This window comes from Triticum urartu, chromosome 4A (genome assembly GCF_056163025.1).
Source record: "Triticum urartu cultivar PI428250 chromosome 4A, HENAU_Tu73, whole genome shotgun sequence".
NCBI classification, from domain to species: domain Eukaryota; kingdom Viridiplantae; phylum Streptophyta; class Magnoliopsida; order Poales; family Poaceae; genus Triticum; species Triticum urartu.
This window is the reverse complement of record NC_141876.1, coordinates 556,751,172-556,777,876: the sequence shown is the minus strand read 5'-3', so window position 1 is coordinate 556,777,876 and position 26,705 is coordinate 556,751,172. Positions and strand designations below refer to the sequence as shown.

The following is a 26,705-nucleotide window of genomic DNA, read 5'->3' as shown; positions in this document are numbered from 1 at the left end:
ACTTGTGTTCTACTCGTGCATATAACATCAACATATAAAAACCTGGCTCGGATGCCACTGTTGGGGAACGTAGTAATTTCAAAAAATTTCCTACGCACACGCAAGATCATGGTGATGCATAGCAACGAGAGGGGAGAGTGTGATCTACGTACCCTTGTAGACTGACAGCGGAAGCGTTGTGACAACGCGGTTGATGTAGTCGTACGTCTTCACGATCCGACCGATCCAAGCACCGTTACTTCGGCACCTCCGAGTTCTTGGCACACGTTCAGCTCGATGACGATCCCCGGGCTCCGATCCAGCAAAGCGTAGGGGAGGAGTTCCGTCAGCACGACGGCGTGGTGACGATTTTGATGTTCTACCGTCGCAGGGCTTCGCCTAAGCACCGCTACAATATGACCGAGGTGGAATATGGTGGAGGGGGGCACCGCACACGGCTAAGGAACGATCACGAAGATCAACTTGTGTGTCTAGAGGTGCCCCCTTGCCCCCGTATATAAAGGAGCAAGGGGGAGGGGGCGGCCGGCCTAGAAGGGGGCGCGCCAAGGGGAGTCCTACTCCCACTGGAGTAGGACTCCTTCCTTCCTTGTTGGAGTAGGAGAAGGGGAAAGAGGGGGAGAGGAAAAAGGAAAAGGGGGCTGCGCCCCTTGTCCAATTCGGACCAGAGGGGGGGCGCATGCCTCCTTCCTTTTGGCCTCTCTCCTCTATTCCCGTATGGCCCAATAAGGCCCATATACTCCCCGGCGAATTCCCGTAACTCTCCGGTACTCCGAAAAATACCTGAATCACTCGGAACCTTTCCGATGTCCGAATATAGTCGTCCAATATATCGATCTTTACGTCTCGACCATTTCGAGACTCCTCGTCATGTCCCCGATCTCATCCGGGACTCCGAACTCCTTCGGTTCATCAAAACTCATAAACTCATAATATAACTGTCATCGAAACCTTAAGCGTGCGGACCCTACGGGTTCGAGAACAATGTAGACATGACCGAGACACGTCTCCGGTCAATAACCAATAGCGGAACCTGGATGCTCATATTGGCTCCTACATATTCTACGAAGATCTTTTATCGGTCAGACCGCATAACAACATACGTTGTTTCCTTTGTCATCGGTATGTTACTTGCCCGAGATTCGATCGTCAGTATCCAATACCTAGTTCAATCTCGTTACCGGCAAGTCTCTTTACTCGTTCCGTAATACATCATCTCACAACTAACTCATTAGTTGCAATGCTTGCAAGGCTTTATGTGATGTGCATTACCGAGAGGGCCCAGAGATACCTCTCCGACAATCGGAGTGACAAATCCTAATCTCGAAATACGCCAACCCAACATGTACCTTTGGAGACACCTGTAGAGCACCTTTATAATCACCCAGTTACGTTGTGACATTTGGTAGCACACAAAGTGTTCCTCCGGCAAACGGGAGTTGCATAATCTCATAGTCATAGGAACATGTATAAGTCATGAAGAAAGCAATAGCAACATACTAAACGATCGGGTGCTAAGCTAATGGAATGGGTCATGTCAATCAGATCATTCACCTAATGATGTGATCCCGTTAATCAAATAACAACTCTTTGTACCATGGTTAGGAAACATAACCATCTTTGATTAACGAGCTAGTCAAGTAGAGGCATACTAGTGACACTCTGTTTGTCTATGTATTCACACATGTATTATGTTTCCGGTTAATACAATTCTAGCATGAATAATAAACATTTATCATGATATAAGGAAATAAATAATAACTTTATTATTGCCTCTAGGGCATATTTCCTTCATAAACACCCCCTACTAAGCTGCTGACGTGCTTAGTCATGTATGTCTAGTTCTGAATTTGTTGTGTTGTTGCTTATTTCTGCATAATGTGTGTTTGTTGTTCTTTGCTGTTGTGTTGTTCTTGTGTAGTGTGGTGGTAAGCCCGCCACATTTAAAAGGGGTGAGCACATTGGAAAATTCGCACACAGCCAAACAATTATGATTTGCAGTTGCTCACCCCTAAAGCACATACGCGAGCAACCAGATGCTAGACATTCAAATGCTCGATGGTGCAATGCAAGGTTCCAAACAATGTGCAGAAGGTGGTCTAGAGCCTGAAAACCCTTAAACAGGCTCTACTGGCGACAGATGCAAAGTGCCCAAAATCCATGCGAGTAACCAAACACATCCAATGCGTAGAAACGCATGCACGAACGACCAAAGTAACCTGGGCGATCTGGTCCTTGGTATCGATTTATAGTAGCCCGAGTGGGATAATTAACGTGAGCTCATTGTGTTGTCATGTATCTAGTTCTTCCCCAGGCTCTTCTTCCTCCTCTACCTCAGTTGCTTCATGGGAAAGGAAAGGAGCTCATGGGTGCGTGCTTCTCTTCAATGCTCTTGCTTCACCCCAAAATTCTAGTAGCCTTCAGACGCCCATCACACATGTAATCAAGGTGAGAGCGAACCATTTCGTAGTTGCATGCGCAATAACGACAACATGTCGTTGATGCACATAGATAACCATGGCCATTTTGGCTTGGACTTGGCTTCGGGTCACGACAAGCTTTGTAGGTAACACCCATTGACGCCTGTACACGGTACACATGTATCTCATATGTATCCGATGATCATGTGCTTCTAAAGGTATTAGGTAGGATGTGCGGCTTGCCGCACCCAAGCCGGGAGCCCGTCATATCCAACACGTAACAAAGTCATTGAAGCATTGCATATAAAATGAAGGGATTTTTTTTATATTTTCCACTCTAGCTTTTGCCAATCTTTCTTATGTTACTCTAGCTTTTGATGTTTCGCTTCTGTTACTCCTAGCTGTTGACAATACATCTTCATGGCAAAAGCAAAATTTTTAGAGTGTCAATTATGATACTATTTCAAAAGCTAAGAGTGACAAAAGTGAAATGATATTATTTCACTTTTGTTACGGAATGACAATTGTGATACATTGTCAAGAGCTAAGGGTGACAAAAGTAAAACATCATTTTTTAGTGTGGCATAAACAAAATTGGCAAACCTAGAGTGCTAAAAAGACAAATCTAACGGCCCAGATTGACCGGTGAAATATGCAACGCTCACAGCAAGCCAGCCCAAGTTCCGACGGCCAATGACACTGGAAAACATATCTAACGGTCTAGAACCTCCGATGAATGTGAAAGCTTGGTTTCACCCAGCTATGTAACTATGGGATGGGATGGGGTACGTACGTGACACCAGGGGCGATTCTACTGGGGGCCTTTAACAGGCTCAAGCCCCCCCTCCAGCACTGTAAAATTTGTTTCTACTACTAGTTTTAAGGCCCAGCCCAACTACTTGCAAACCCAATCCAACACATATTTGCATGACCCAGGCAGCCCAGCCCGCCCTCCATTTTTTTCTAGATTCGCCACTGCGTGACACGGTGATCGGCCTCGCACGTATACCATTGGCATGCTAAAATACTGGTCTGCGGTCCTCTAGACCGGAGAGCAGAAGACGGCCTGCACGCGACACAGTGCGCAAACTCACGCTGTTCACCTGGTGGTGATCACTGATCAGTCTCTCTCAATCAGAGACGAGTTATGGGTTCCAGAGCGTCTATCTACGGGCAAGACCGGCCTAGTGAAACGAGCCCTGTGTCGCTCCCCGCGAGCGACCCGGGCGCTAACCCTAGCCGCCGGTCGCCGCCGCACCTCCAGCCTTCCTCTCCCCGCCGTCGCCGGCGAGCGCCGCCGGGCAAAGCACGCGCGGTGTCAGCGGCGGCGGGTTTTCCTCCCCTGCAAGCGAGGCGGGCTGCGCGGGGCTTCTGCGCTTAGCGAAGGCGAGGGCTGGCGTTGCCCGGCGCGCCATGGCGGCGAGTGGCGGAGCGCGCGCCGCCGGCGAGAGGAGGTCGCGGGTCCGACAGGCGCGGGGTCCCTGCGGTCGGTCGGGGCAAATCTAGCCTGTGCTGGCTTGTGGAAGGGCAAGCGGGGGTGCCAGCGCGCGCGCCGTTGGCGCGAGGAGGCCTCTGAGGCCATAGGAACGGGGTCGGCCGGCCAGATCTGGCCGTTAGCTCGCTCAGGGTGGGATGGTTTGGCGCCGCGGGCCTGCTAGTCGGATGGCTGCGTTTCGTGTCTGGGTCGCCTGCGTTTTTGGCGTGTGGAGGCAGTAGCGGTGGAGTCGGGGTTGCTGGTGGTGTCTCTCCTTCAAGTGCGTACACGCCAGCTCCCTTGAGTGGTGGCGCCTTCCAGTTTGCTTGGGGCTTCACGAGGCTTGCGCAAACCAGATCCAGCACGAGCACTCTTGGCCTTGCGCGCGGTGGTGCGGACGGCACAATTTGGCTTGGATCCTGCCCAGTTCTGCGTGCTGCGGTGCGGACCGGCTATGTCCGGCTTTCCCTCTGCCTTCTTTGTGCGCTGCGGTGCGGAGGATCGCCCAGTTCTGCGCACGGAGATAGAGAATGGCCAGATCCGGCTTGGCTCGCCCAGGGTCTGCGAGCGGCTATGTGGACCGGCCAGGTTGGCGTGTGCTCACCGAGTTTCTGCGTGCGGCTTCGACATACTCGTTATTGGTAGTGTTCGCATGGGGCTGTGATGCTCCGTGGCGCTGGTGGCCTCGGATCCTGGATTTGTTGGTGGAAGACTCGGCTCCAGATGAAAATCATGCATCGACATTGTCGTTGCCGGCGGTAGCGGCATCCACGGATGTCGTCGTCCTCCTTGAAGGTATCGTTGTGGAGCCGCTTGCCCTTCCTACCCAACGGTGTGAGATCTTCGGGTGAAAACCTAAGATCAGGCAGTGCCAGATCGGGTGACGGCGGTGTTCTCAACATCGTTTTCCTTCTTGGGGACGTCACCTTGGAGAATCCCGACGATGGATCCGATGGTGTTCACGATTGATGGTAGAGTTTGGGTTCGTGGTGCTGCCGACAGGTCCTTTTTATTTATTTTTCTTTTCGCACTGTTTTTTCAGTGCTTTCCTCCTCTGAGAATTCTTGTAACTTCTTCTTCTGATCAATGAATTTGGCAGTTCTCTTGCCAACATTCAAAAAAAAAAAATCTGAGACGAGTTCCCGCGCCGAGATCCCGACCAGATTTGCTGCCGACGGGTGCGGCGGCAGGGCAGAGCCTGCGTCCCGCCGGACGATGGATCCCACTTTGCACAGACGCGAGTCGGGCTGGGACCTGAGATACACACGACACGAGCAGGACATTATTTACTTGAGGTTCATCAGGGGCACCGTTTACTTTCCTTGTTGTTTTACCGTTGGCTTGCGCGCGCGCGCGTGTGTGCATGCTGAATCTGTGATCACACTTTCTCTCTAAAGACACCACGGCGCCGTGCTTGCTTGACCGGTTGGAGCACGCAGATTTGTTTGACCATCCGCTTTTGGACATGGAAGTGCTATCTAGTGGTATGCTATCAGCTTTGTGTGTTACTGCCTGGGGCATCTGGTGTAGTAAAACATGCTGGAGTAGTAGTAGTAGTAGTAGAATAACGAGGTTTTTTAGGCCAATTCCATCACGCGACCTCAAACGGACGTCCGGATTGATCGGATTTTGTCTCTTTGGGCTCCGATGGATTCGCCCGTGTCCGGCTTTGTCGGACGGGTCGTGCGTGTGCCCACCGCGGGGCCGCACCCCAAATCGTGTCCGGGATGGACGTGGATAAAAAAATATAAAAACTAGAATGAGATAACTAAAAAAGTAAATAAACGCATTTAAAAAAACATAAAACATATATAGGGGTTGGCCACATAACGGCCCAGTTTCCACGGCCACTTAAAATGCCCAGTTTCATAATTAACATATAAAAAATAATAAAAAAAGCCTCCCGCGCGCTCCTGCCGTGCCCGTCGGTGCCGTGGCCATCGCCGTCTTCACTGGCCGCCGGTGTCGTCGTCGTCGCTGACGAGGTCGACGTAGGCCGACGGTGTCCACAGGTGGGCCGGCGGTGCGTGGTAGACGGGGGCGGGTTGGACGACCGGAGGTGCCTGCACCACCTCCTCCCGGGGCGACGCCTCCCGCTCCGGTGACTGCGGCGGAGTGGGGCACCAGTTCACGCCCACGCCGGCGGCCATCTCCGGAGCAGTGCAGGACCAGCCCCACCCCTGGCCCAGCAGCTGTTGGAACGCGGCCGGCATCGCCTCCTCCGTCGCCTCCTCCGTGACGGCCGCCATCTGCAGCTCCGGGAAGGCGACGTCCCCGGCGGCAGAGAGGGCCATGGTCTTCTCCAGGCCGTTCCACTGCCGCTCGTCGTGCGTGTTCATGGAGTCGTCCATGACATGCTGCAGGAGACGGGCCTCCTCCTCCGCTGTCATGCGAGGAGGGGGAGGTGGCGACGGAGAGGGGGAAGGCGACGACGTGAGCGTCAGGCCGCGCACCCAGGTACGCCCCCGCTCCTGTCGTGGCCGCCGCGGCCCCGTCGAGGTGCCGGCGAAGAACGACGCGCGCCTGGTGTCGTGCTCGTCACAAAAGCAGGTGTCCCAGAGCCCGGAGTCGGGGCGTACCTGCAGTCGTAGAAGAGGTCGTCGGGGAGGCGGCGGCGGCGGCGCTCAATCTCCTTGTCGCGCGCACGGCCGCTCGTCGGGACCGGCGGGATCGGGACCCGGTCAGCGGAGAGATGCCAGTTATTGGGGAGATGGACGTCGCTCCAGGGGAGCGGCGTCCTCGTCTCCCAATAACGGCGGCACACCGACGAGCGGACGTAATGCCGGTCGCGCTCGCCGGTGAACGTGGGCGCGATGGAGAAGGCGGGCGGTGCGGGGGCCCGGCGTGGTGGCGATGGCGAGCCGCGGCGGCGTCCCGACGAGGAACCAGCCTCGCGGTCGTGCATGCCTTTGCGGCCCATGGCTGCGGGCGGCCGGCCGGCGAGGTGTTGCCTAGGGTTTGGGACTGGGGCTGTCGGGTTTCGAGGAGGACGCGGGATGGTGTGAGACAGTGTGGACGACGACCCGTCCATACTTCCCACTTAAAGAAGGACGGCGACCGTTCGACGTGTGGATGACAAGTGGGGCCGCCCGTTCGTGTGCATTGATGTGGGCGGGTGAGAGGTAGGTGGCCGTCTGCCACGCGGCCCTGACACGGACGAGGCGCCCGTCCGTTTGGTGTCCGTCGCGACCTAAACCCGGCGTAAGTTTGCGTTTGAAATGGATCTGCCCACACATTGTTGGGGGCCGCCTGCCCGATGGACCCGGGAGGGAGGGGCTCCTCTCCTCTGCGCGGGCATGTGGCCGTGGCGGTCAAGAGCTGACTCGGAGCACCACATGCATGCGCGGAACACGGGCCTGCACCTGGACGGCCACTGTGACAACGTTTGCCGTGTCCTATTTACACGTCGCTTTTACCATGCTCCCACCCGCCCAGCTCCAAGTCTGCAATCATCCACGACCGTGCCGACGCATCCAGCAAATCCCAAGCCATATTTCGTACTCAGGAGCCTGGACCACGGACGTCGACCGCGACGCGTCCACACAACTGTCCCTGTTTGATCGTACACGTGCAACAACACGGCGTACGCAGGCGCGCATACGCTGTGCATGTGACAACAACATACATTTGAAACGGATGGTTGGACGCCTACGAGTGATCGATCGAGCACCCTCGCCCACCGATCGCCGCGCAGGCAGCACCGCACGGCCGCGTCGGCACCGCCTCGTCCTGTTGCGACCTGTGAGGATGCTCTGGTCAATGACTGGACGTGCGCCGCAGTGGAACGTACACGCGCCTGGCCGTCCCCATGCCGCCGCGCTCTCCGTTCCCAGGCGGCCCTTGGCGCCGAGCGTGGGCGCTGCGCGCCGTGACGCGCCACGCCGGCCACCGAGCAGGCCCAGGCCACCACGAGAGCACCGCTAGTACTGGCACTGCACACGACGCGGAGGGGGAGATGGGCACAAATGGCTGGCGTGCGCGCGCAGGTACGTCCCGCCTGGACACGAGGCGAGCGCGAGCGGGTGGGATGGGTATGCCCTGCTCTGCTCTGCCCTGGTGGTTGGGGCTCGGGATCACGGGGCGTGGTGGCAAACGGTGTGGCCACGGCACACACACGGCCGCGGTGACCGATCATGGGGAACGGCGTGCACCGTGCATGCAAATGTGCTTTGGGTCGTTGGTTCAGCACAGCGTGGTGGGCCGCCTGTGCCGCCACTAATGAATCGCCTCCGACCTCTCTCTTTTCCTCCTTTTAATCCGCCCCGCTTTGCACAAAGGCGCTGCATCCTCTCTGGTGTTTGTCGTCAGCGGCCGGGGAAGGGATCGGTGGGCGCAAGCGTGCGTGCGTGCGTGCTGTTTCCGGTGCATCTTCGCGATGCGAATGTGCATCCATCTTCGTCCGATCCATCTTCGTATGTCCGTCCACTGACGCCTTTGCCTTTCCCTTGCACTGCCTGCCGCTACACACGCCTACACCATGCCTACATCGGTGCAACGTAGCCTGACCTCGACCTGCATTTCCAGGCTCGCTCGGCCACGACGAGTGAATTCAATGCGCTTGCATAATGACGACATACGCTCTCTCCAGGCTCCTGTGCCACCGTTTAGACACACAGAGGAGGAATGCGGCGATGGATGGTCTCTACAACCTACCGCGCTCTGCTCGCTGGGTCACTCTCGTTCGTCCCATGTGCCCTCGTCCAGAGGCCTCGCCGTACCGAAAGATGCCTTTCTCTTTCTCTTCCTCTTTTCTTTTCTTTCGTTCCCGTTGCATCAAAACGGCCGGTAACCAACCAGTCAGTCAGGCTTCCCAATGTGGAAGTAGCAGCAGCGAGAGCGAGGCGTCTGTGTAAGAGGCAGCAGAGCCGCTGCCGCTTTCGCTCGCCACTTTCTTTTGTTGGAACGGGACGAAAGCGGGTTCCGGCGCCAAACACTCAACGAGCACCGCATGGCCATGGCCTCCATTGCTTGCTGGATGCAACCAAGCTTAGCTCCTAAGCTACACCTACGAGCACAGCAGCAGTAGTACGTTGCAGCCTCGTGGCTGCGTCTTATCTTGGCTACACCCAGAATATCCATGCGTGACACGCTTACAATTACTATAGTTGCCAGTAATCATGTTTTTAGCAGGCACAACACACGCAGTTGTGAAGCTCCTTTTGATAAACGGACAGAGTGTGTACTCGCTCTGTGACGGAAAGACGAGCCCGGTGTCAGTGGCTCGCCGTGCCAGAGCTGGCCACGTCCATCTAGGTCATCAACACCGCGCAGGCACGGGGAGGGAGGCCACCATGGCATGCATCGCATGATGAGCTGCCATGTTTGTACCATTGCTAGCGCCACTACTCCGCGCTGTCCCACACACACACGCGCCTACAGTGGGTGGGACTCTTCTCTTTTCTTCCCTCTCCCTCCCTCCACCCTCTCTCACTCTCTCCGTCCAAGCAGTTTCGCTCGCTCGGTGTAGAGATTATAATATCACGATGGGCCAAAAGCTCCAGTGAGCCGCTGCCCCCACCGGCCGACGCTCCTCCCGAGAACCTCGCCAAGGAATCCTAGAATCCAAGAAACCCACCAGCAAAACACAGGCCAGCCAGGTCCGTCCGTGGTGGTGGTGGAGGGAAGGGAAGAAGACCAGTGAAGACCACGCAAGGCACAGGCGCATTTGCGTGCGCCCGTCCTCGCGTGCTGTCTTCTCCTTCCTCCTCCGACCGCCGCCTTCCCGGACAGTGATGGCGCGGCGGCGGGCGGCTGCGGCCCTGCTGTGCCTGGCCGTCCTGGCGGCGGCGGCGGCGGCGGCGGCGGCGGCGTCCGTGCTGGCGGCCGCGGTCACCTACGACCGGAAGGCGGTGCTCATCGGCGGGCAGAGGCGGATCCTCTTCTCCGGATCCATACATTACCCCCGGAGCACCCCAGAGGTAGCCCCCAGCTGCGTTCTTCGGAGACCGTCTCCTTTTCCTTTCCTTTTCTTGCTTTTTCCGGGGAAGGGGACGGGGGTTTCGTGTGTGGCTGGTTAATGGCGCGGTTCCCGGTTTCTTGCTTGGTAGAGCTGCCATGAAAGAAAAGTGAAATGCCGCTTGCTTGCCCGTACGTTTCCCCCTCTTTGCTTTGCGCTCAATGCTTTCAAGCGACAGATATCGACATTTCCCTATCCTTGCGGGCTCCTTTTTTTGTAGATTTTCTTGAAATGCTGCTCGTTTTGCTTGCTCCTGCGACCATTTTTGGGGCATTTTGCTTCCCCAGCACCGCTAATAATCTATAGTAGCTTGTTACTAGATTTTCGTTCACATATTTCCGAATCTCTGGCTGATTGACCGACCACTGACTGCCCATTGACGCTGCTCCTGTCCATCAGATGTGGGAAGGGCTGATTCAGAAGGCGAAAGACGGAGGCTTGGACGTGATCCAGACCTACGTCTTCTGGAACGGCCACGAACCAACCCCCGGAAACGTACTGCATCCACACTTATCATCACCTACCATTCAGACATTCAGTGTGAGCTGCTACTATAAGAGGTGTGGAATTCCAGTGGTAATTTTCTCGCTTGGTGCAGTACAACTTCGAGGGGAGGTACGATTTGGTCAAGTTCATTAAGACGGCCCAGAAGGCCGGGCTGTTCGTGCATCTCCGCATCGGTCCCTACATTTGCGGGGAGTGGAATTTTGGGTATGCACATTTACTCCTCGCCACCACTTGTTAAGATGAATCACCAGCACAGTAGAAATGGCACTATTTACTGGCATTGTGCTGCTGCTTCCAGTTTGGTGAATGCGTGTGATTTGCTTTTGTTTGTCACTCACTTCACTTGACTTGTGTCTGTCCACATGCAATTTATGCAGCGGCTTTCCGGTCTGGCTCAAGTATGTTCCGGGCATCAGCTTCAGGACGGACAACGAGCCTTTCAAGGTCCGTGGGAGTCCTCCACAATTTCTGGATCTTGTCTGGGATGCAGGTCTTCTTTTGCTTAGGTTTGTGGCAATGACCCTTTGTTTTTGCAGGCGGCAATGCAGGGGTTCACTGAGAAGATTGTGGGGATGATGAAGAGCGAGGAGCTCTTTGCTTCCCAAGGTGGCCCTATTATCCTTTCTCAGGCAAGTGTGTATAAACATTCTCTTCGAGCTAAATGCAAATCTTTGACATGGCATGGTTGTTTACTGCATGTTGAGATAGTTGCCAACTTGCCATTGTACATAACGCTGAAATAAATAAATTTTCTTCCATGACACGCGAAACTGCTCATTCATTTGTTGCAAGTGCTCTGCTTATTGTTGCCTTCTTTTCTTGCTTGAAGTTAGTGATTCAGCATTTGTCAACATGGTTTGTCTTAATCTGCATATTTTCCCTGGTTGCTCATGGTGTTGGCTGTTGTTATTTGGAGTGCAGATTGAGAATGAGTATGGGCCAGAAGAGAAAGAGTTTGGGGCTGCTGGCAAGTCATACAGTGACTGGGCGGCAAAGATGGCCGTGGGATTGGACACCGGTGTGCCGTGGGTGATGTGCAAGCAGGAAGACGCACCAGATCCAGTGGTATGTTGATCTTGTCCCATGCCGAATTAAAAGGATCATGGCGCAAATGTAGCAAACTGATGATTATTTGACATCTTAGATTCTTAAGGGTATTTTTCTTTTTCTTTTTTGGTCATGTAAGTTCACGTGTTTATTTCTGTGAGCTCAGTGCAGGTTATATCCATAAGGCATTCCATTTAGTGTTTTAGGTTTCTAAAATACCTGGTTCCAGTTCGTATACAGAATATAGACTCGTTTTACAACTATAATCAAATCAGTTTGTATGCTACATCTTGTCGAACTTGTTGAACTAGTAGTTCAAATTACATTTAATTGTCCTTTGTACAGATAAACGCATGCAATGGTTTCTACTGTGATGCATTTACACCGAATGCGCCTTCCAAGCCTACGATGTGGACTGAAGCTTGGACTGGTTGGTAAGTTCTCTTTCGAGGGAAATATCCAATCTACTGTGAGAAGTATACAGCTACAGTTTTCATTGATGCAGTTCACATGTTCATCATTTAGATTCTGTTGATCCTAGTGTTTCTTTGTACAATTGCATTAATATGAACAATAATGTAGGTTTACTGAATTTGGTGGGACCATCCGTAAACGACCAGTTGAAGATCTTTCATTTGCTGTTGCTCGCTTCGTGCAGAAGGGTGGTTCTTTTATCAACTACTACATGGTATGACAGAAAACAAGTTGTAGATATGCTTATTACCATTCGTAAGTTTTCTTGAAGCTTCCTGCGGGGAGATATTCACGTTTTTTCTTCTGAACAAAGTATCATGGTGGAACAAATTTTGGGCGCACCGCTGGGGGTCCCTTCATTACAACAAGCTATGATTATGACGCTCCACTTGATGAATATGGTAAGTTTAGAAATATAGTGTTGCTGTCAGTATGGTCACTATCTGTATCTATTATTTGTCTATTTTGAGCATGGTGGTGACTTTTGACATATAAATAATTGAATTTTTGCTAAATGGGCTAGATAATTCTTACCCAAACTCTGCTTTGTTATTAACCAGGACTTGCAAGAGAACCAAAGTATGGACATCTTAAAGAACTTCATAGAGCTATTAAGTTATGTGAGCCGGCATTGGTTTCTGTTGATCCAACTGTGACTTCCCTTGGAAGTATGCAAGAGGTTTGTCTTGATTACCTTTTCCCATCACTGAAGTGCATATATCCTATATGGCTTGATCTGTCACTTACATCTACAACCTATAATTCAGGCCCATGTCTACCGATCTCCATCTGGTTGTGCAGTTTTTCTCGCAAACTATAATTCTAACTCTCATGCGAAAGTTGTCTTCGACAATGAGCATTACAGTCTACCACCTTGGTCAATCAGCATCCTTCCTGATTGCAAAACAGTTGTTTATAATACTGCAACAGTAAGTTCCACTTGTGCTTATGAGTATGGTATTACGTCGTTCTCCGGTCTTGTTATTTCAATCCATTATATGTGGAGGTTGTTTAGCTGGTCCAAACTGCTTTATCTCCACAGGTTGGTGTTCAGACATCTCAAATGCAAATGTGGTCCGATGGGGCCTCTTCAATGATGTGGGAGAGGTATGATGAGGAGGTTGGTTCACTGGCAGCTGCTCCATTGCTCACCACAACTGGTCTACTGGAACAGCTTAACGTCACAAGAGACACCAGTGATTATCTTTGGTACATGACCAGGTAATTGCCACACGAATAAGTTACAGGCCTCTAAATCCAACTTCATGGGAGTTTGATCTGTTTGTAAAACTTTCTTCGTTTTCTGTTTATGAAAAAGCGAGGTTCATGCTTTTTGTTTTAGAAAAGGAGGATTATCACTGGCCTCTGCATCCTTTCATGCTGAAACATAATATGCTTAAAATGATTATTGTAGTGTGGATGTAAGCCCCTCTGAGAAGTTTCTACAAGGTGGCAAGCCTTTGTCTCTCTCTGTGCAATCTGCTGGCCATGCCTTGCATATCTTTATCAATGGACAGCTACAAGGTTTTCCACTTGAAACTGCTCTCTTGTCTATACAACACCAGCACTGTGGAAACTGAATAGTGAATAAAATAATTTTTGTTCTGGTGTAGGTTCTGCTTCTGGAACCAGGGAAGATAAAAGAATCTCATACAAGGGCAATGTTAACCTTCGTGCCGGTACTAACAAAATTTCACTGCTGAGTGTTGCTTGCGGGCTGCCGGTTCGTTCCCTCATCGCTGCATGAATTTATAAACTTACAGCTAATGATCTTGCATATATGACTGAACTATTCTTGTCCCTGTAGAATATCGGGGTTCATTACGAGACATGGAATACTGGTGTCAATGGTCCTGTTGTGCTTCATGGTTTGGACGAAGGTTCGCGAGATCTGACCTGGCAGACATGGACCTATCAGGTGAGTGCAGCATCTAGTAACTTTGTTGTTGACTAATTTATGTTCAAGTAAGAAAGAAGGTAAATAAATGTACCTTATCCATTCTAGGTTGGTCTGAAAGGTGAACAAATGAACCTGAACTCCTTAGAAGGTGCAAGTTCAGTTGAATGGATGCAAGGATCATTGATAGCACAAAACCAAATGCCATTGGCATGGTATAGGGTAAGGAAAAAAATCAATCTATGATAGGAACCCTTTAGCGGTATAATATTTTCAGTCCCACTCTTACAACTGCTTGTTTTAATAGGCATACTTTGATACTCCAAGTGGTGATGAACCTCTGGCTCTGGATATGGGTAGCATGGGTAAGGGACAAATCTGGATAAACGGACAAAGCATTGGACGGTACTCATTAGCATATGCAACTGGGGACTGCAAAAATTACAGTTACACTGGGTCATTCCGGGCAACCAAATGTCAAGCAGGTTGCGGTCAGCCGACACAACGCTGGTAAGACCATTTACCACAACATTTGAATTAGAGATAATCAGCCCGCTGCCTCGTCTTTTTTTAGTATCCAAAATCATGCTGCTTGATACTTGTCTTCCTTCACCATTAAAACTGGAGCATTCACTTCCAATTATTTTTTGTTTTTTGCCCTCGTTAGTAAAGTATTGTTGCTACTGCATTGACTAAATTGTTCAAACTGATATATTCAGGTATCATGTGCCAAAATCCTGGTTGCAGCCATCTAGAAATCTGTTAGTTGTTTTCGAGGAACTTGGCGGGGATACTTCGAAGATTTCGCTTGTGAAGAGATCAGTGTCAAGCGTCTGTGCTGATGTATCAGAGTTTCATCCAAGTATCAAGAACTGGCAGACTGAGAGCTCAGGGGAAGCTAAGCCTGAGTTACACAGGTCGAAGGTGCATCTAAGATGCGCGCCTGGGCAGTCTATTTCTGCCATCAAGTTTGCAAGCTTCGGGACGCCCTCTGGGACTTGCGGAAGTTTCGAGCAAGGGGAGTGCCATTCGACCAAGTCACAGACTGTTCTTGAGGTCAGTTAATTTCTTTCAGTAGTTTTAGACCGCTTGAATTCTCTGCACCGGAGTGCTACAGAATGCCCATGTTCACATTGTTATGCTACTTGCTGATGTTTCTTGTGTTCATTTGAACAGAAATGCATTGGGAAGCAAAGGTGCGCCGTCGCCATCTCCCCCGACAACTTCGGTGGAGACCCCTGCCCGGATGTGATGAAGAGGGTGGCGGTCGAGGCGGTATGTTCTCCCGGTACATAGGCGACTCTTCCGACTAGACTAATTTAAAGACGGCGCAGCAGCCTTGTGTGTGACCGATCAAGCACATGGGAAGTGATGTGGGGAGGTGAGAGTTCAACTGTAAAGTACTACCGACTCGATGTAGACGTGGCGCTGGAGGATTAGAATTCCATCTCTAGCATTGTGATTCAGGTTAGGATTGGTGCTCTACCCTGCATCTCCATGAATTGTTCAAAAGCGACCAGCTGGTAATTTGTGGTTGGTCCTAGATGGAGTGTAGGGAGAGTAGAGGCAAAAGATTGATGCATTCTTTTGCTCGTGTCGTCGGTATGTTTTGGCTGTGTCACTGCCATCTTTCTTGAAGAAGAGAAGATGCTGTATCCTTACTTTTGAAATACTTGCTTTTAATTGTGCATGCTGTGAGCATGAATATGCTGATGATCACTTGCTCTTTGTTCTTGAGTCGTGTTTTGCTGGTGATTTTGTGCTCGAAGAGCCTGAAATCTGAAGAAAACTTCATTGTCATGTGAAAACAAAGAAGCAAATGGCAGGAAACATGGTAAATAATCGACATGACAGTTTCCTCTCTGAACAAACATGAATGGGATTTTGGTCTGCCTTTTCTTTCAAAAAAAAGAAAGAGAACAAACATGAATGGGATTTTGGTCTGCCTTTTCTTTCAAAAAAAAGAAAGAGAACAAACATGAATGGGATTTTGGTTCTGCCTTTTCTTTCAAAAAAAAAGAAAGAGAACAAACATGAATGGTGGCTCAGTCTTAAAGACAGTGGACTGGCTGCCTACTGGTCCTCGCTGATAACCTTTGCAGAGGCCGGTGCCAGACAGCTCCATGCCCGACAGAGCATTATCCTGAAAACCATAGAGGTGGACCTAATAATGAAGCCGAGTTATTGACAGGCAAAGTATGTAGGCGTGCACTAGCATAGCTGGAGCTCGAGCTCGAGCTCGAAGAAGAAGAATTCTCTACTCTTTTGATTAAGGCCTCCTTTGGTTCATAGGGTAGGAATATCATAGGAATAGGAAAATTATATGAAGCGAGATGTCATCTGATTCATAGGATATGATTTTTTCCATTAAGTCTAGACTAATATTTTTTTTCCTTTGAAATATGAAGGATTGATTCCTATCCTATATAGGAATAGGAATCCATTCCTACAAACCAAAGGGCTCCATAGAAATTTTTCTTACAAAAATCCTATCCTCTAAAATCCTACAAGATTCCTCCAAACCAGAGGAAGAGGAAGAAACCCGCGGAAGCTGCCACGCACAACCCAACACAATCATGCGGTTGGGGTTGGGGTTGGATGCCTCTCTTTTCTTTTTAGAGGATCATCATGCGACCTACTCCCTCGTTTCTAAATATAAGTCTTTTTTGAGATTTCAACAAGTGACTACATACGGAGCAAAATAAATGAATCATTTTCGATAAAGGGTGCTTTCTTATTGACTCATAGTGTAGCATCGAGGGATACAATCATAACGAGTACACACACGGCCTCTGCACAATTAGGATGCACACAGCCAACACAACACACGCACCCACACGTCACTTCGGCAAAGAGCAAAGTCATAAAAGACCGAAGCTATGCCTAGGTGAAGAAAAGAAAACCCGAAGAATTGAAAGCAACGATAAACGATATACAGCAGTGACCATCGGCGTCAACCATCTCTTCACAACACAAGGACTACGAGAAAGGCTCTCCAAAAGCGACGCCTTCAGAAAGGGAACGACGTTGAAGCGCCGCCGCCGCCGAATCCAACTACCAAGGTTAGATCATGGGTTTTCACCCTGAAGGTGTTGTCCGAGCCAATTCCGAGCAATGCCCTCATCAGGGTAACAACGCAAAAGAACGCGCCATTGCCAGATATGACCAACTAGGGTCAAACCTATGGTTTTCACCACGGAGCTCGAGACTAGGTACTGCAGAAGTACCACCCAATCGAAGTAGTCTTGTGCCTTCTCCTCCACTTTTCTCAATCCCAGTAGTTGCATATGCGCACGGTCCTTGTGCCGGGGGATGTCCACACCCGTACGAGCAAGCTGACAAGACGAGACAAGATCTTCTCTCGCCACCATCCGACGAAGACTTTGACGGGGAAGTGTAGGTGTCTAGCCTACTCATTGAACCACGGCGATCATCGGAGACAAGGAAGAAACAAGAGAGAGAGAGGACACGAGGTTTCCCGGCGCACAAATGCCTCCGGCCGCATGAACAGCCCCTTGTATTTCCGGCGAGCTCGAACTCTGCCACACACACCATCCCACGGCGAGCACACATACACTCCAAGAGGCTACATCTCTCTCTGGCTCCTCTCTCTCTACACAACACCAGCAGCCACTTAAATATGCAAGGCCACGCACAGCCTAGCCGCCTCCATCGGCCACTAACAACACTTACTAACTACCATGACGCCACACCTCCATGCACTAACCAACTCAGCTAGCATGCATACTAGAATCACTCACGCCCAGCTTTGTAGCTAGCCCACTAACTAACCAGCCATGCATGTAGATGGAATCCCGGCCGCTACTCACGCATGAACGTGACTCGGCCAGGTCGCTGCATGAGGCTGCGATCAAGATTAGTGCTGACAGGAAGAAGGACTGTCGGCACCACCAAAATCCCGGGATGGGGACACTCTGAAGGCCTACACCATCCTCACAAGTAGCAGATGTTGGCTGATCTGTATCAGACGACAGCTCCACGAGCTGCCACTACCTCAAGCGTTTTCGCACCAGTGGACGCACATCATTCAGGTTTGAAGCTCTTGAGGTAAGCAGTCTAGCCCACAACCACACAGCAGCCTGCGGACCAGATTCACGGCCGAACCTGAGGGAACAACCACCATGAGCACTACGCACCAACGCCAAAGATGCACCCATGGAGCAGCGGCCCTAGCATGGGTGTGCTCTCAGGTTGGATGCATCGGAGGAAGTCACAGCACAAGACGCAGAGGAGCAACAGGTGTGCATGCTCCAGTGGTCCTGTCGATGAAGATGACTGCGTCGCGAGCGCACATGGTGCTGACCTAGTTATCCCAAGCCATGCTTCCGCCAGATACGTGGAGCGCTGGAGCCGCCGCTGCAGCATCAACCTTCACAGCGGCCAGCCACCATCTGCATCTCGTTGAATACGTTGCCCAAAGATCCACGGGAACGGAACCCTGCTGCCGCCGTCAGCCGCCCGAGCAAGCTCGATGACGCCGACTGGCGGCGGCGAGGGGAGGGCGCACAGGGACGACGCCGGAAAAAGCGGATCGAGCCGCCCGAGTCGCCCAGGCGGACGACGCGGGGGCAGTTTTTCTTTTGGTATGAAATCTTTCTCTCCCTTCAGGCTCAGTCAAATGAGTGAATCTATATTCTAAAATATGTCTACATATATCCGTATGTTATATTTTATTTAAAATGTTTAAAAAAACTTATATTTAAGAACGAAGGGAGTAGGATCATCATGCCTATAATACTACATCTACGTGACCTGTTACGTGATCCTATGTAACCTTGATTTTCATGGCTGTGGGCCCCCCTCACTCCCCTTATTACAATTAAAATTTGCAAAATCAGCAGCATTACGTAAACCTTACGTAGCTTTGCGTGGATGTAGCATTGCTCTGCTACAGACGCGGGAGCAGCGTAGAACGCAAAGGGTGATTGAAAGTAAAAAACAAAAAGAAGATTCTAGGAGCAATGCGGTGCGGGGGTGCAGGATTTGTCTGTCCGACTCCTCCGACCTGTAAAGCATGGAGAACCAACCCTAAATCTAGCGAAAGAAAGACACAAAGACGGCGTGCCGCGGCGGGCGGACCTCCGGTGCAGTGCAGGCGCGATGATAGTAAAAGAGGGGAGCTAGGCTGCTAGGGTCCCTTTGACGATGTGCTCCCTCCTCCTTGGCCCGGCGTCTCGGATGCGGTCGCGGTTACCGACGCCCATCCGCCGTCTCATCTCCGGAGTTCTTTTCCTCGGTGTGTGCGTACGGTGCAGGGCATGGACTGGACTTGTGGGTTTTGGCTCAGGCCCTCGTCTTATGCATTTGTTTTGTGGGAGATGGTAAACAATTGCTCTCACCCTCTCGGTCGTATCGTATGGTTAGCACCCCGGCTCCTGCAGCTGCCAATAATGTCAGTATCCACACCTTCATGTGCATCTGCTATAATGTTTAAGTATCCACATCTTCATGTGCATCAGCTGTCAGCGTGTCAGATAGTTAGACAATACATCAGATCTCAGATGCCGGCTGCCACAGTTTAATGAAGGGATGCATCGGTGACTTGGGTGGTCGAGGGGTGCAACTCCGGACATCGCTTTATGCGGACGACGCGGCAATATTTGTTGCACCGATCAAGGAGGACGTCCAGGCCATCTCCACTATATGTCTTGGAAAGCTTTGGAGAGGTGACCGGACTGGCTACAAATTTCCAAAAAACGCTTTGTGTGGCACCCATCCGGTGTGAAGGATTGGACCTTGAAGACATCATGCAAAGCATGCCCGCGGTGCGCTCGACGTTCCCCTTGCGCTACCTTGGGCTTCCCTTGTCGATTAGGCGCTTAAAGAGGAGCCACTTCCAGCACCTCATGGACCAAATCACGACGCTTGTCATTCCAGCTGAGGTTCTACAAGCCATTGAAAAGATCCGGAGGGCCTTGATTTGTGCGGGTTCCGACAAGGTTTCTGAGGGCAAAATGCAAAATTAACTTGACTTCTGTGTGCCGCTCCATGATCCTCGGTGGCCTTGGTATCCTTCACCTTGCAAAGTTTGCTCGTGCACTCCGCCTAAGGTGGCCATGGCTTGAGTGGATCACGCTGGAAAGACCTTGGGTGGGCACCGGGAACCCTTGCGACAAGGAGGACATGGGCCTTTTTCACGCCCTCACGAAGGTCACGATAGGAGATGGGCGCAAGGCGAGCTTCTGTGAGTCGCCTGGCTTGATGGGTTTAGACCTAAGCACATTGCACCACTAATTTTTGACATTTCCAGAAGCAAAAGTTGGAGTGTAAGGAAGGCAATTCAGAATGGTGCTTGGGTGGACAAAATTCGGTTCTCAAATGGCCTAACAGTGGCGCACATCCAAGAATTCATCTCGCTTTGGACTTTGGTGACCCAGGTGCAACTACAAGACAACCACCCCGACACCATCACTTGGAAGCTCACCACCTCAGGGCATTATTCGGCAGCCACTGCATACAAGGCACAGTTTTGCGGCATCATGGCTTCTAGCTTCAAGAGCATGATTTGGAAGAACTGGGCACCGCCAAAATGCAAGTTCTTTGCCTAGTTGATCACTCAGAACCGAGTTAGGACGGCTGGCTGCCTTGTTAAACGTGGTTGGCCAAATTGTGGCAATTGTTCGTTGTGCAACCAAGTTTCGGAGTCGGTGTCACACCTACTCTTTCAATGTAGGTTCTCCATAATGGTGTGGACCATGGTGCGTGACTGGCTTCAGCTTGAAGGGTTACACCCAAATACTTTTGGGTTCGAAGATGTCCAATCTTGGTGGTAAGCCATGGTTCATGACGGCTTTGGACGTCGTAAGGCCATGGCTTCTACTACAATGCTTGTGTCTTGGGAGATACGGAACGAGTGCAACGCAAGAATCTTCAACAACAAGTTCGCCACGTCGGCAGTAATCATGGCCAAAATCCGGTGCGGGGCGAAGAATTGGGGGTTGGCAGGCGCAGCCCATTTGTGTAATCTTATGTCGGGAGAGTAGGCTTTTGTTTTACCGGCTACTTGCCCTAGGGCGGCCAGCCAAACCTGTTCTAAACTCTCTCTTAATTAATGAATGCCGCAAGTCTTTTGCCCTTTTCAAAAAAAGGTGTCTTTACATTATACTCCCTCTGTAAAGAAATATAAGAGTAGTGATCTAAATTCTCTAACATTCTTTATGGTGGGAGTATTTCCTTATTTTCATCGTTTCTTACTCTTGTTTCCCAGCACACAACGGTAATATTAATATTTTTATTATTTTAAAAATAGGTGCAGTATATATACTCAACAGAGTGCGGGTTAGTCCTATGTTGATAAGGCGCCGAGAGATGTGTAGTTATAGGCCCTGGGCACTCTCCAAATTTTCTTTTCCTCAACATTGGACCAAATCATACGAGACTCCTAGAACTTGATCTTACAGTTTTTTGAACGAGTCTGGGAGTTATAGTGCTCTTTTGTGCGATTTTATTCAGGTGGTGAATGAGTTGCATACCTACAAGGTTTATGTAGACTAAGGTTACCACAGGGCTTATGTAGCTACACCATACACGTAGGCTCTGCCTTTAGCTCTGACAATTGAAACAAAAAAAAAGCCTTATTCGTGTCAAAATAGAAGATATGTTAGCACCACCATGCGAAACATATTCTTCCTTCCTGCCATTTTCTTTGTCAACCCCTCACTCTGCCTTCGAATCTGTCCCGCTTTGCCATAAAAACTACATCCTCCCTTTCTATCAACGGCAGCTACATGAAACTTCATTCCTCGTCTTCTATATGGTTCTTTGTACATAACTAATTAAAAGGTGAAAGATTTATTGGCATTGCTAGTTTAACCATGGCAACAATACCAGGCGATACCAATGCTAGGAATATTAGTTTCACTAAATTCACTAATAAGAACATTAGTATAGCACTTGGCGCCGTCTTATGGCAATACATATATATCACTAGTTCTTGGAAGAGCTACAATGATCTATACAAAACGATAATGAAATCACGGTGGGAGGGGTAATGGAGGTAATCTTTGATCCTTAATTCCATGATGGACTAGGAGAGAGGATGAGTCAATAGCTCGTGGTGGACCAATCCCTCTCATCTATCCACCTAGGTGGGTTTCTTTTCTTGGGCTTCCTTATTGACTTGGGCCTCTTTTCCATTAACTATTTCTTAGTCTTATTATTTTTCCTCCATTCACTTGTTTGACCATAGTTGGTTGCTTCACTTGACCTTGATGATTTGCCAATTATAGGTTTGGTAGGACTAAGTAGGGCCTTGAGTAAGATTAACTGCTCCACAATCAAACATCACTAGTCACTCATAATTAGCCAAGAAAAACATGAGATGTTTCCTCAAGGAATCGGTCTTATATAGACATAAGAAATTAAAGATGACTCAAACATCTAATGTGGACTAATTTTTTCGCCACTAATGAAGATCAACTTGAAAGTTAGGCATTTACATGACACCCCTCGATTAAACAAGGCGTGTGCACAAGAGACAAACATTTGCTCTTCACTGGGTAACTTGACCAAATCTTCGGAATCCACCGCCCTTGTGCCCTTGAGTTATTCTATTCCAGTGCACTGACGACCTAGAAGCTAAGTTGGCAACGCAGGACGAAGAAAGGAGATGCCAGCAACAACTGGAGGGTTTCTCCAAACCCTATAGTGGATCCCAAAAACTGGTTACCTCTCGCATGCCTTAATCTGGTGCACTCCATCTTTTATATAGCTTTTTTTTAGACAACCTTGCGAGGCTTCATTTAAACAATCACAATGTTTACATAGACGAACGGAACCCCCACGGGCTGGTCTAACCAGACATGGCGGCCAGGCCCCAAAGTTAAAGCATGTCTCGCTAAGTTGTGAGCTCAGCATTTGAGCTCCTAAATTCATGAACTAAAATACAAGAAATAAAAGCAGATTTTTGTTGCTTGATCTCCTTGATAATTGCCCCATAAGTAGCTCCGCTTTCCCTCTTGAATTTCTTTGACTACACCCTTGCAATCCGATGCCACCTGTATTTGCTGGAGATTCAAATCTGCAATCAGAGCTAGCCCTTCTCGAATAGCTAATGCCTCTAAAGTAGCCGGATCTGCATTGTTGAATACCATAGCAGAAGCTCCAAGAAAAGCCCCTGCTCGGTCACGCCAGATAGCTCTGACCACTCCAACATGCCCATTACGATGTACAGTAGCATCTACATCGAGTTTTGAGAAGTTCTCCGGCGGTGCAATCCACCCTGAAGGACGAATATCCGTTGTTCTTCTAGTATTTCTGGCTGGCCCGTTTGTTTTTATTTCGCCCAGATAGGAGTTGACCTTTTATATAGCTGCCCTACGCGGGCTCAACTCTTGAGGCTCAAGTGGATTTTAATTCCTGTAAGAGCAACTTCAACAGGCCGATCCAAATGGACGTCCGACTTGTCGCTTTTTATCCTTTTGGTTCGGCCGAGCGGACAGATTTGTCCACTTTTTCATGGTCGCCCGGTGTGCCCAACCGCAGCCGGATGCATTTGTGACATATCAGTCGCTTCATATCTGCGCCCCGCACCCCGCGTCACGTGCTCGCGCCTGCCCGTGCTCTGCGTCACGCCTGCACCGTGCTCCGCACCCCACCCCGCTCCCTGCGCGCCTACCCATGCCCCGCGCGCCCGCGCCCCACCGCGTGCTGCTGCTCGGCCGCGCTCGCCCGCGAGCTCGCCGAGGTTGCAGCAGCCGCCGCGCGCTGCCCCAAGCCAAGCGCGAGGACCTACAAGCGGGCACAAACGCCAGCGTACATTGGCCATGGCCGAGACAAGCGATACCCACGCGAGCGCGTGCGAGAGGTGCCTGACGGCGGCGACCACCAGTTCCTACTGCTTGAGGTCGGAGCGAGGCTAGGCATGGCAAGCACGGCGCGACACCGGCCAGGCGTGGGGCGAGGCCAGCGGCTGCAGTAGCGCCAGCCAGGTGGTGCACGTCCGCTGCGGTGCGGCTGTTCAAGTCCAAGTAATTCTTACCTTGCCTGATAGCAGAGTATGTAGACACTTCGCCATTGGGTCGCTGCTCTAGCGCCGAGTTCATCCACTTGATCCAGGCTAACTCAAACTCGCCCAATAAATGGTAACGACCTCTACGTGCCAGTTCCCAGGCCACACAAAATCGTTCAGACAAACCTCTCAATGTGACATATGTACATTCCCCTCAACTCATGATATACTTTGTCAAAGCCCAAGACGAGAACTTTCCATCTATGTTGGGTGGCTTCCTCCTCTCTTTACAAGATGTGAATCACCGCTCCAAGTTAGAGGGGCAAGATCCTGTCTTGATCCACTATGGCAGACGGTGATGGCACGGTCACGGCGAAAAGCCACATGAAGTTAGAAGAAAGTTATGTGGCACTCTAGTGCGTGCTGCTGAAGGGAGGAATGTTGCTGCGCAGATGCTCACGCTACGTTTCTCATCTTCTTCACCTTATAGGTGATGAAGGACAGATAAATGAGCATAGATACCAAACACTGAACACCATCAAGAAAATGCAGCAGGCTATTACTGCTACATAACAAGAACCAAACTTAGATATCACCAGGCAGCCAGACAAACAGAAGAACCAACAACAGGCGACTCAAAAGTGCATGACATAGAACACGTTGCTACAACGTTCAGGCTGGCAAACGGGCAGGCATAATTAACAAAAAATTGACCAGTACACATCGGGGATAACTAGTTACTTGAAAAGTAAGGTTCAGCGGGGCTTCATTTTTCCCATAAACAGGCGTGCAGCTTAGTCGCCCTTCCGGCGGAAGGAGCATCCCTCGGTGAGCCTCGCCTTTCCTCCGGTGGGTTGGCAGAGCACCGTCTGGCAGCCAGGGCACACCACCACGGTCTGAGAGTGGCTGAACACAGTCGTTCTGTCACAAGGCAATAGATGGTTGGAAACATTAATCATCATGTGAATTTTCCATGGAACAGATATATGATATGTGAATCAAGCAGAGCAAGCTTCAGTCATAATGAATATAAACTGGAATTGGTTGATACATAGATATAACTCAAGTCAGGGGCAGACAAACAACATGACACTCAAGGAGGTGACAGAAGAAATTAGCAATCAGCTCAACATTTCGAGCTGAACTACCAGGTGAAGTGTGTATGTTCTATAACTGCACGAAAACTAACCCAACTTAGCAAATTAAGCAGAATAACTACTCGTTCAGGTTCAGTACTAACTGCAGCAATAGCAGAGGCGACAAGAGCGCATCAGCGAACCATGCCACAGTACAAGATGCACATATATTGCTAAATCTACAATCTGTCATACAGCAGGCAGTTCTATGTGCATAAACTTAACATTTAAGCCATTCTTAAAGCAGATCAACCTAAATCATTGATAGCATCTTGTTTAAATCAAGTAGCCAAGTCAAGAATCCAATCCACCCTCTTAATGTTACTGTGTACTACAGCAGTATATTAACTATGAACACAAAACTGAAGGGCCGAAAAGATCATAAGGTCTTACATGTTGAAGCAGCCCTGGCACTTGACATCCTGCACGCAAGGAACACAAAGACAAGCACAAGATTAAGGGCCGAGCCAGGAGAGCAACCAAAGGAACGTGAACCAACAGATCAATCCTACGTGATCTGATGCGCACGTACCATGAAGAAGGAGTTGGGGGACTGCACGAGGCGCTTCTTCTTGTGCTTGAGCTTCTCGAGCTCCGCCGGCGGGTTGAGGAGGTCGATGTCGTTCTGCAGCACCTGAGACCACAGACAGATTAGATCACGGGAGATGCATACGTCTCGGATCAAACGAAAGAGCAAACATTCGGGAAAAATCGAAGGGGATCAAAGCCGCGATGTATCCCCGCCGTACCATCTTGACGAACGGCGGCGGTCTTGGCGTGGGAGACGATGCGGGGAAGGGGTGGCGGCGGGGGAGAGGAGCGGAGGCGCTAGGGCTGGAGACCGTGGGCGTGGGGACTTCGTGGTGGCTTTATCAGTAGGCTCGGTGCATCTGGGGCGTCCATCCCGTTTGATCTGGCTTCGTACGGCGGTGCGGCCGTGCTGGGCTGGGCTGGGCAGTAGGTATAGGGCCGATACGCATGTGTCGTAGTTCGTCATCTCCACCTTTCCAGTTGCGGCAAGGCGCAGCAATCTGTGAGTTTTAACAACCCTCAAGAAAACAATCTGTGAGTTTCAACTTTTTCATAAATCTATTTATTCAAACGTTTTATCTTTTTAAAGCGTGTGTCCAAATCGTGGATCATTTTCATCGTTTGATTTCCCGCGTCGAGATTTTCGAAACTATATCCATGTTAACAGGTTTCGACGAACTTTTCTTCACGAAAAAATTGAGAAGAAAAAATGAGCTGGAAGCACAGTTTCTTCATGAATAAAATCTGTGCTATTCGCGGAAGCAAAAAAACGCATTTTTCTGCTTCCCGGGAGTGCGGAAGCAAACCTGTGCCTCCACAAAAAGCAAGTATGTGCCTCTCGTGAAAAAAAAACGCGTTATTTACCTTTCTGAGAAGCACAACTATGCCTTCACGGAAGAAAAAACGTGTGCCTCCACGAGAAGCAAATCTATGCCTCTCGTGGAAGCAAAAAACCACATTTTTTGTTTGATTTTTCCCTTCCAAAACCTAAGGAAAATCGGGCAAAATTCAAAAGCCAAAAAAAAAGGATCTAAAACCCAAAAACACGTACATAATAATAAAATACTGAGGAAGCGCCCAGCACGCGAGGCACGACATGTTGTGGCGGTTGAGAGGCAGCCCCCACCCCCTCCCCCCCCCCCCGGGGCCCATGTGTGGGGCGCCCTTTTTCATTTTGTTTTTTCTGTTTGTTTCCTTTAAATAATTTGGGATTTCAAAAAGTCCCAAATTAATAAAACTGACAATTTTAAAACAATGTTCAAAATTTTGGTGATTTGAAAAAAAATGTTCATGATT

General features: G+C 50.1%; 2 protein-coding genes across 2 annotated transcripts; one reads left to right on the top strand and one right to left on the bottom strand.

The window, feature by feature from the left end:
- Nucleotides 1-9,244: 9,244 nt before the first annotated feature.
- On the top strand, nt 9,245-15,491 carry BGAL3 (beta-galactosidase 3). The gene is made up of 19 exons (XM_048716413.2): nt 9,245-9,809; nt 10,247-10,342; nt 10,446-10,558; nt 10,732-10,798; nt 10,891-10,983; nt 11,276-11,419; nt 11,747-11,835; nt 11,984-12,089; nt 12,189-12,276; nt 12,436-12,554; nt 12,643-12,804; nt 12,918-13,096; nt 13,290-13,399; nt 13,489-13,598; nt 13,683-13,793; nt 13,881-13,994; nt 14,080-14,282; nt 14,492-14,828; nt 14,949-15,491. The coding sequence occupies exons 1-19, from the start codon at nt 9,624-9,626 to the stop codon at nt 15,066-15,068; spliced, it is 2,547 nt and encodes an 848-aa protein (XP_048572370.2). The 5' UTR covers nt 9,245-9,623; the 3' UTR covers nt 15,069-15,491.
- Nucleotides 15,492-24,284: 8,793 nt separating this feature from the next.
- LOC125552744 (small ribosomal subunit protein eS27) lies at nt 24,285-25,784 on the bottom strand. Its single transcript, XM_048716414.2, has 4 exons — nt 25,628-25,784; nt 25,411-25,512; nt 25,272-25,300; nt 24,285-24,663 (listed from the first exon to the last, which is right to left on the bottom strand). Exons 1-4 carry the CDS (start codon nt 25,628-25,630, stop codon nt 24,537-24,539), a joined length of 261 nt encoding a protein of 86 aa, XP_048572371.1. The 5' UTR covers nt 25,631-25,784; the 3' UTR covers nt 24,285-24,536.
- Between the last annotated feature and the right edge of the window lie 921 nt (nt 25,785-26,705).

Excerpts from the sequence above, each read along its gene's own strand:
- BGAL3 (XM_048716413.2), top strand. The coding sequence starts at position 9,624 with ATGGCGCGGCGGCGGGCGGCTGCGGCCCTGCTGTGCCTGGCCGTCCTG. Across the intron at positions 12,277-12,435 it reads CGCTCCACTTGATGAATATG|GACTTGCAAGAGAACCAAAG; the intron begins GTAAGTTTAGAA and ends GTTATTAACCAG. Across the intron at positions 13,794-13,880 it reads GGCAGACATGGACCTATCAG|GTTGGTCTGAAAGGTGAACA; the intron begins GTGAGTGCAGCA and ends TATCCATTCTAG.
- LOC125552744 (XM_048716414.2), bottom strand. Across the intron at positions 25,301-25,410 it reads CCCCCAACTCCTTCTTCATG|GATGTCAAGTGCCAGGGCTG; the intron begins GTACGTGCGCAT and ends CCTTGCGTGCAG. Across the intron at positions 24,664-25,271 it reads TGCCAGGGCTGCTTCAACAT|AACGACTGTGTTCAGCCACT; the intron begins GTAAGACCTTAT and ends GCCTTGTGACAG.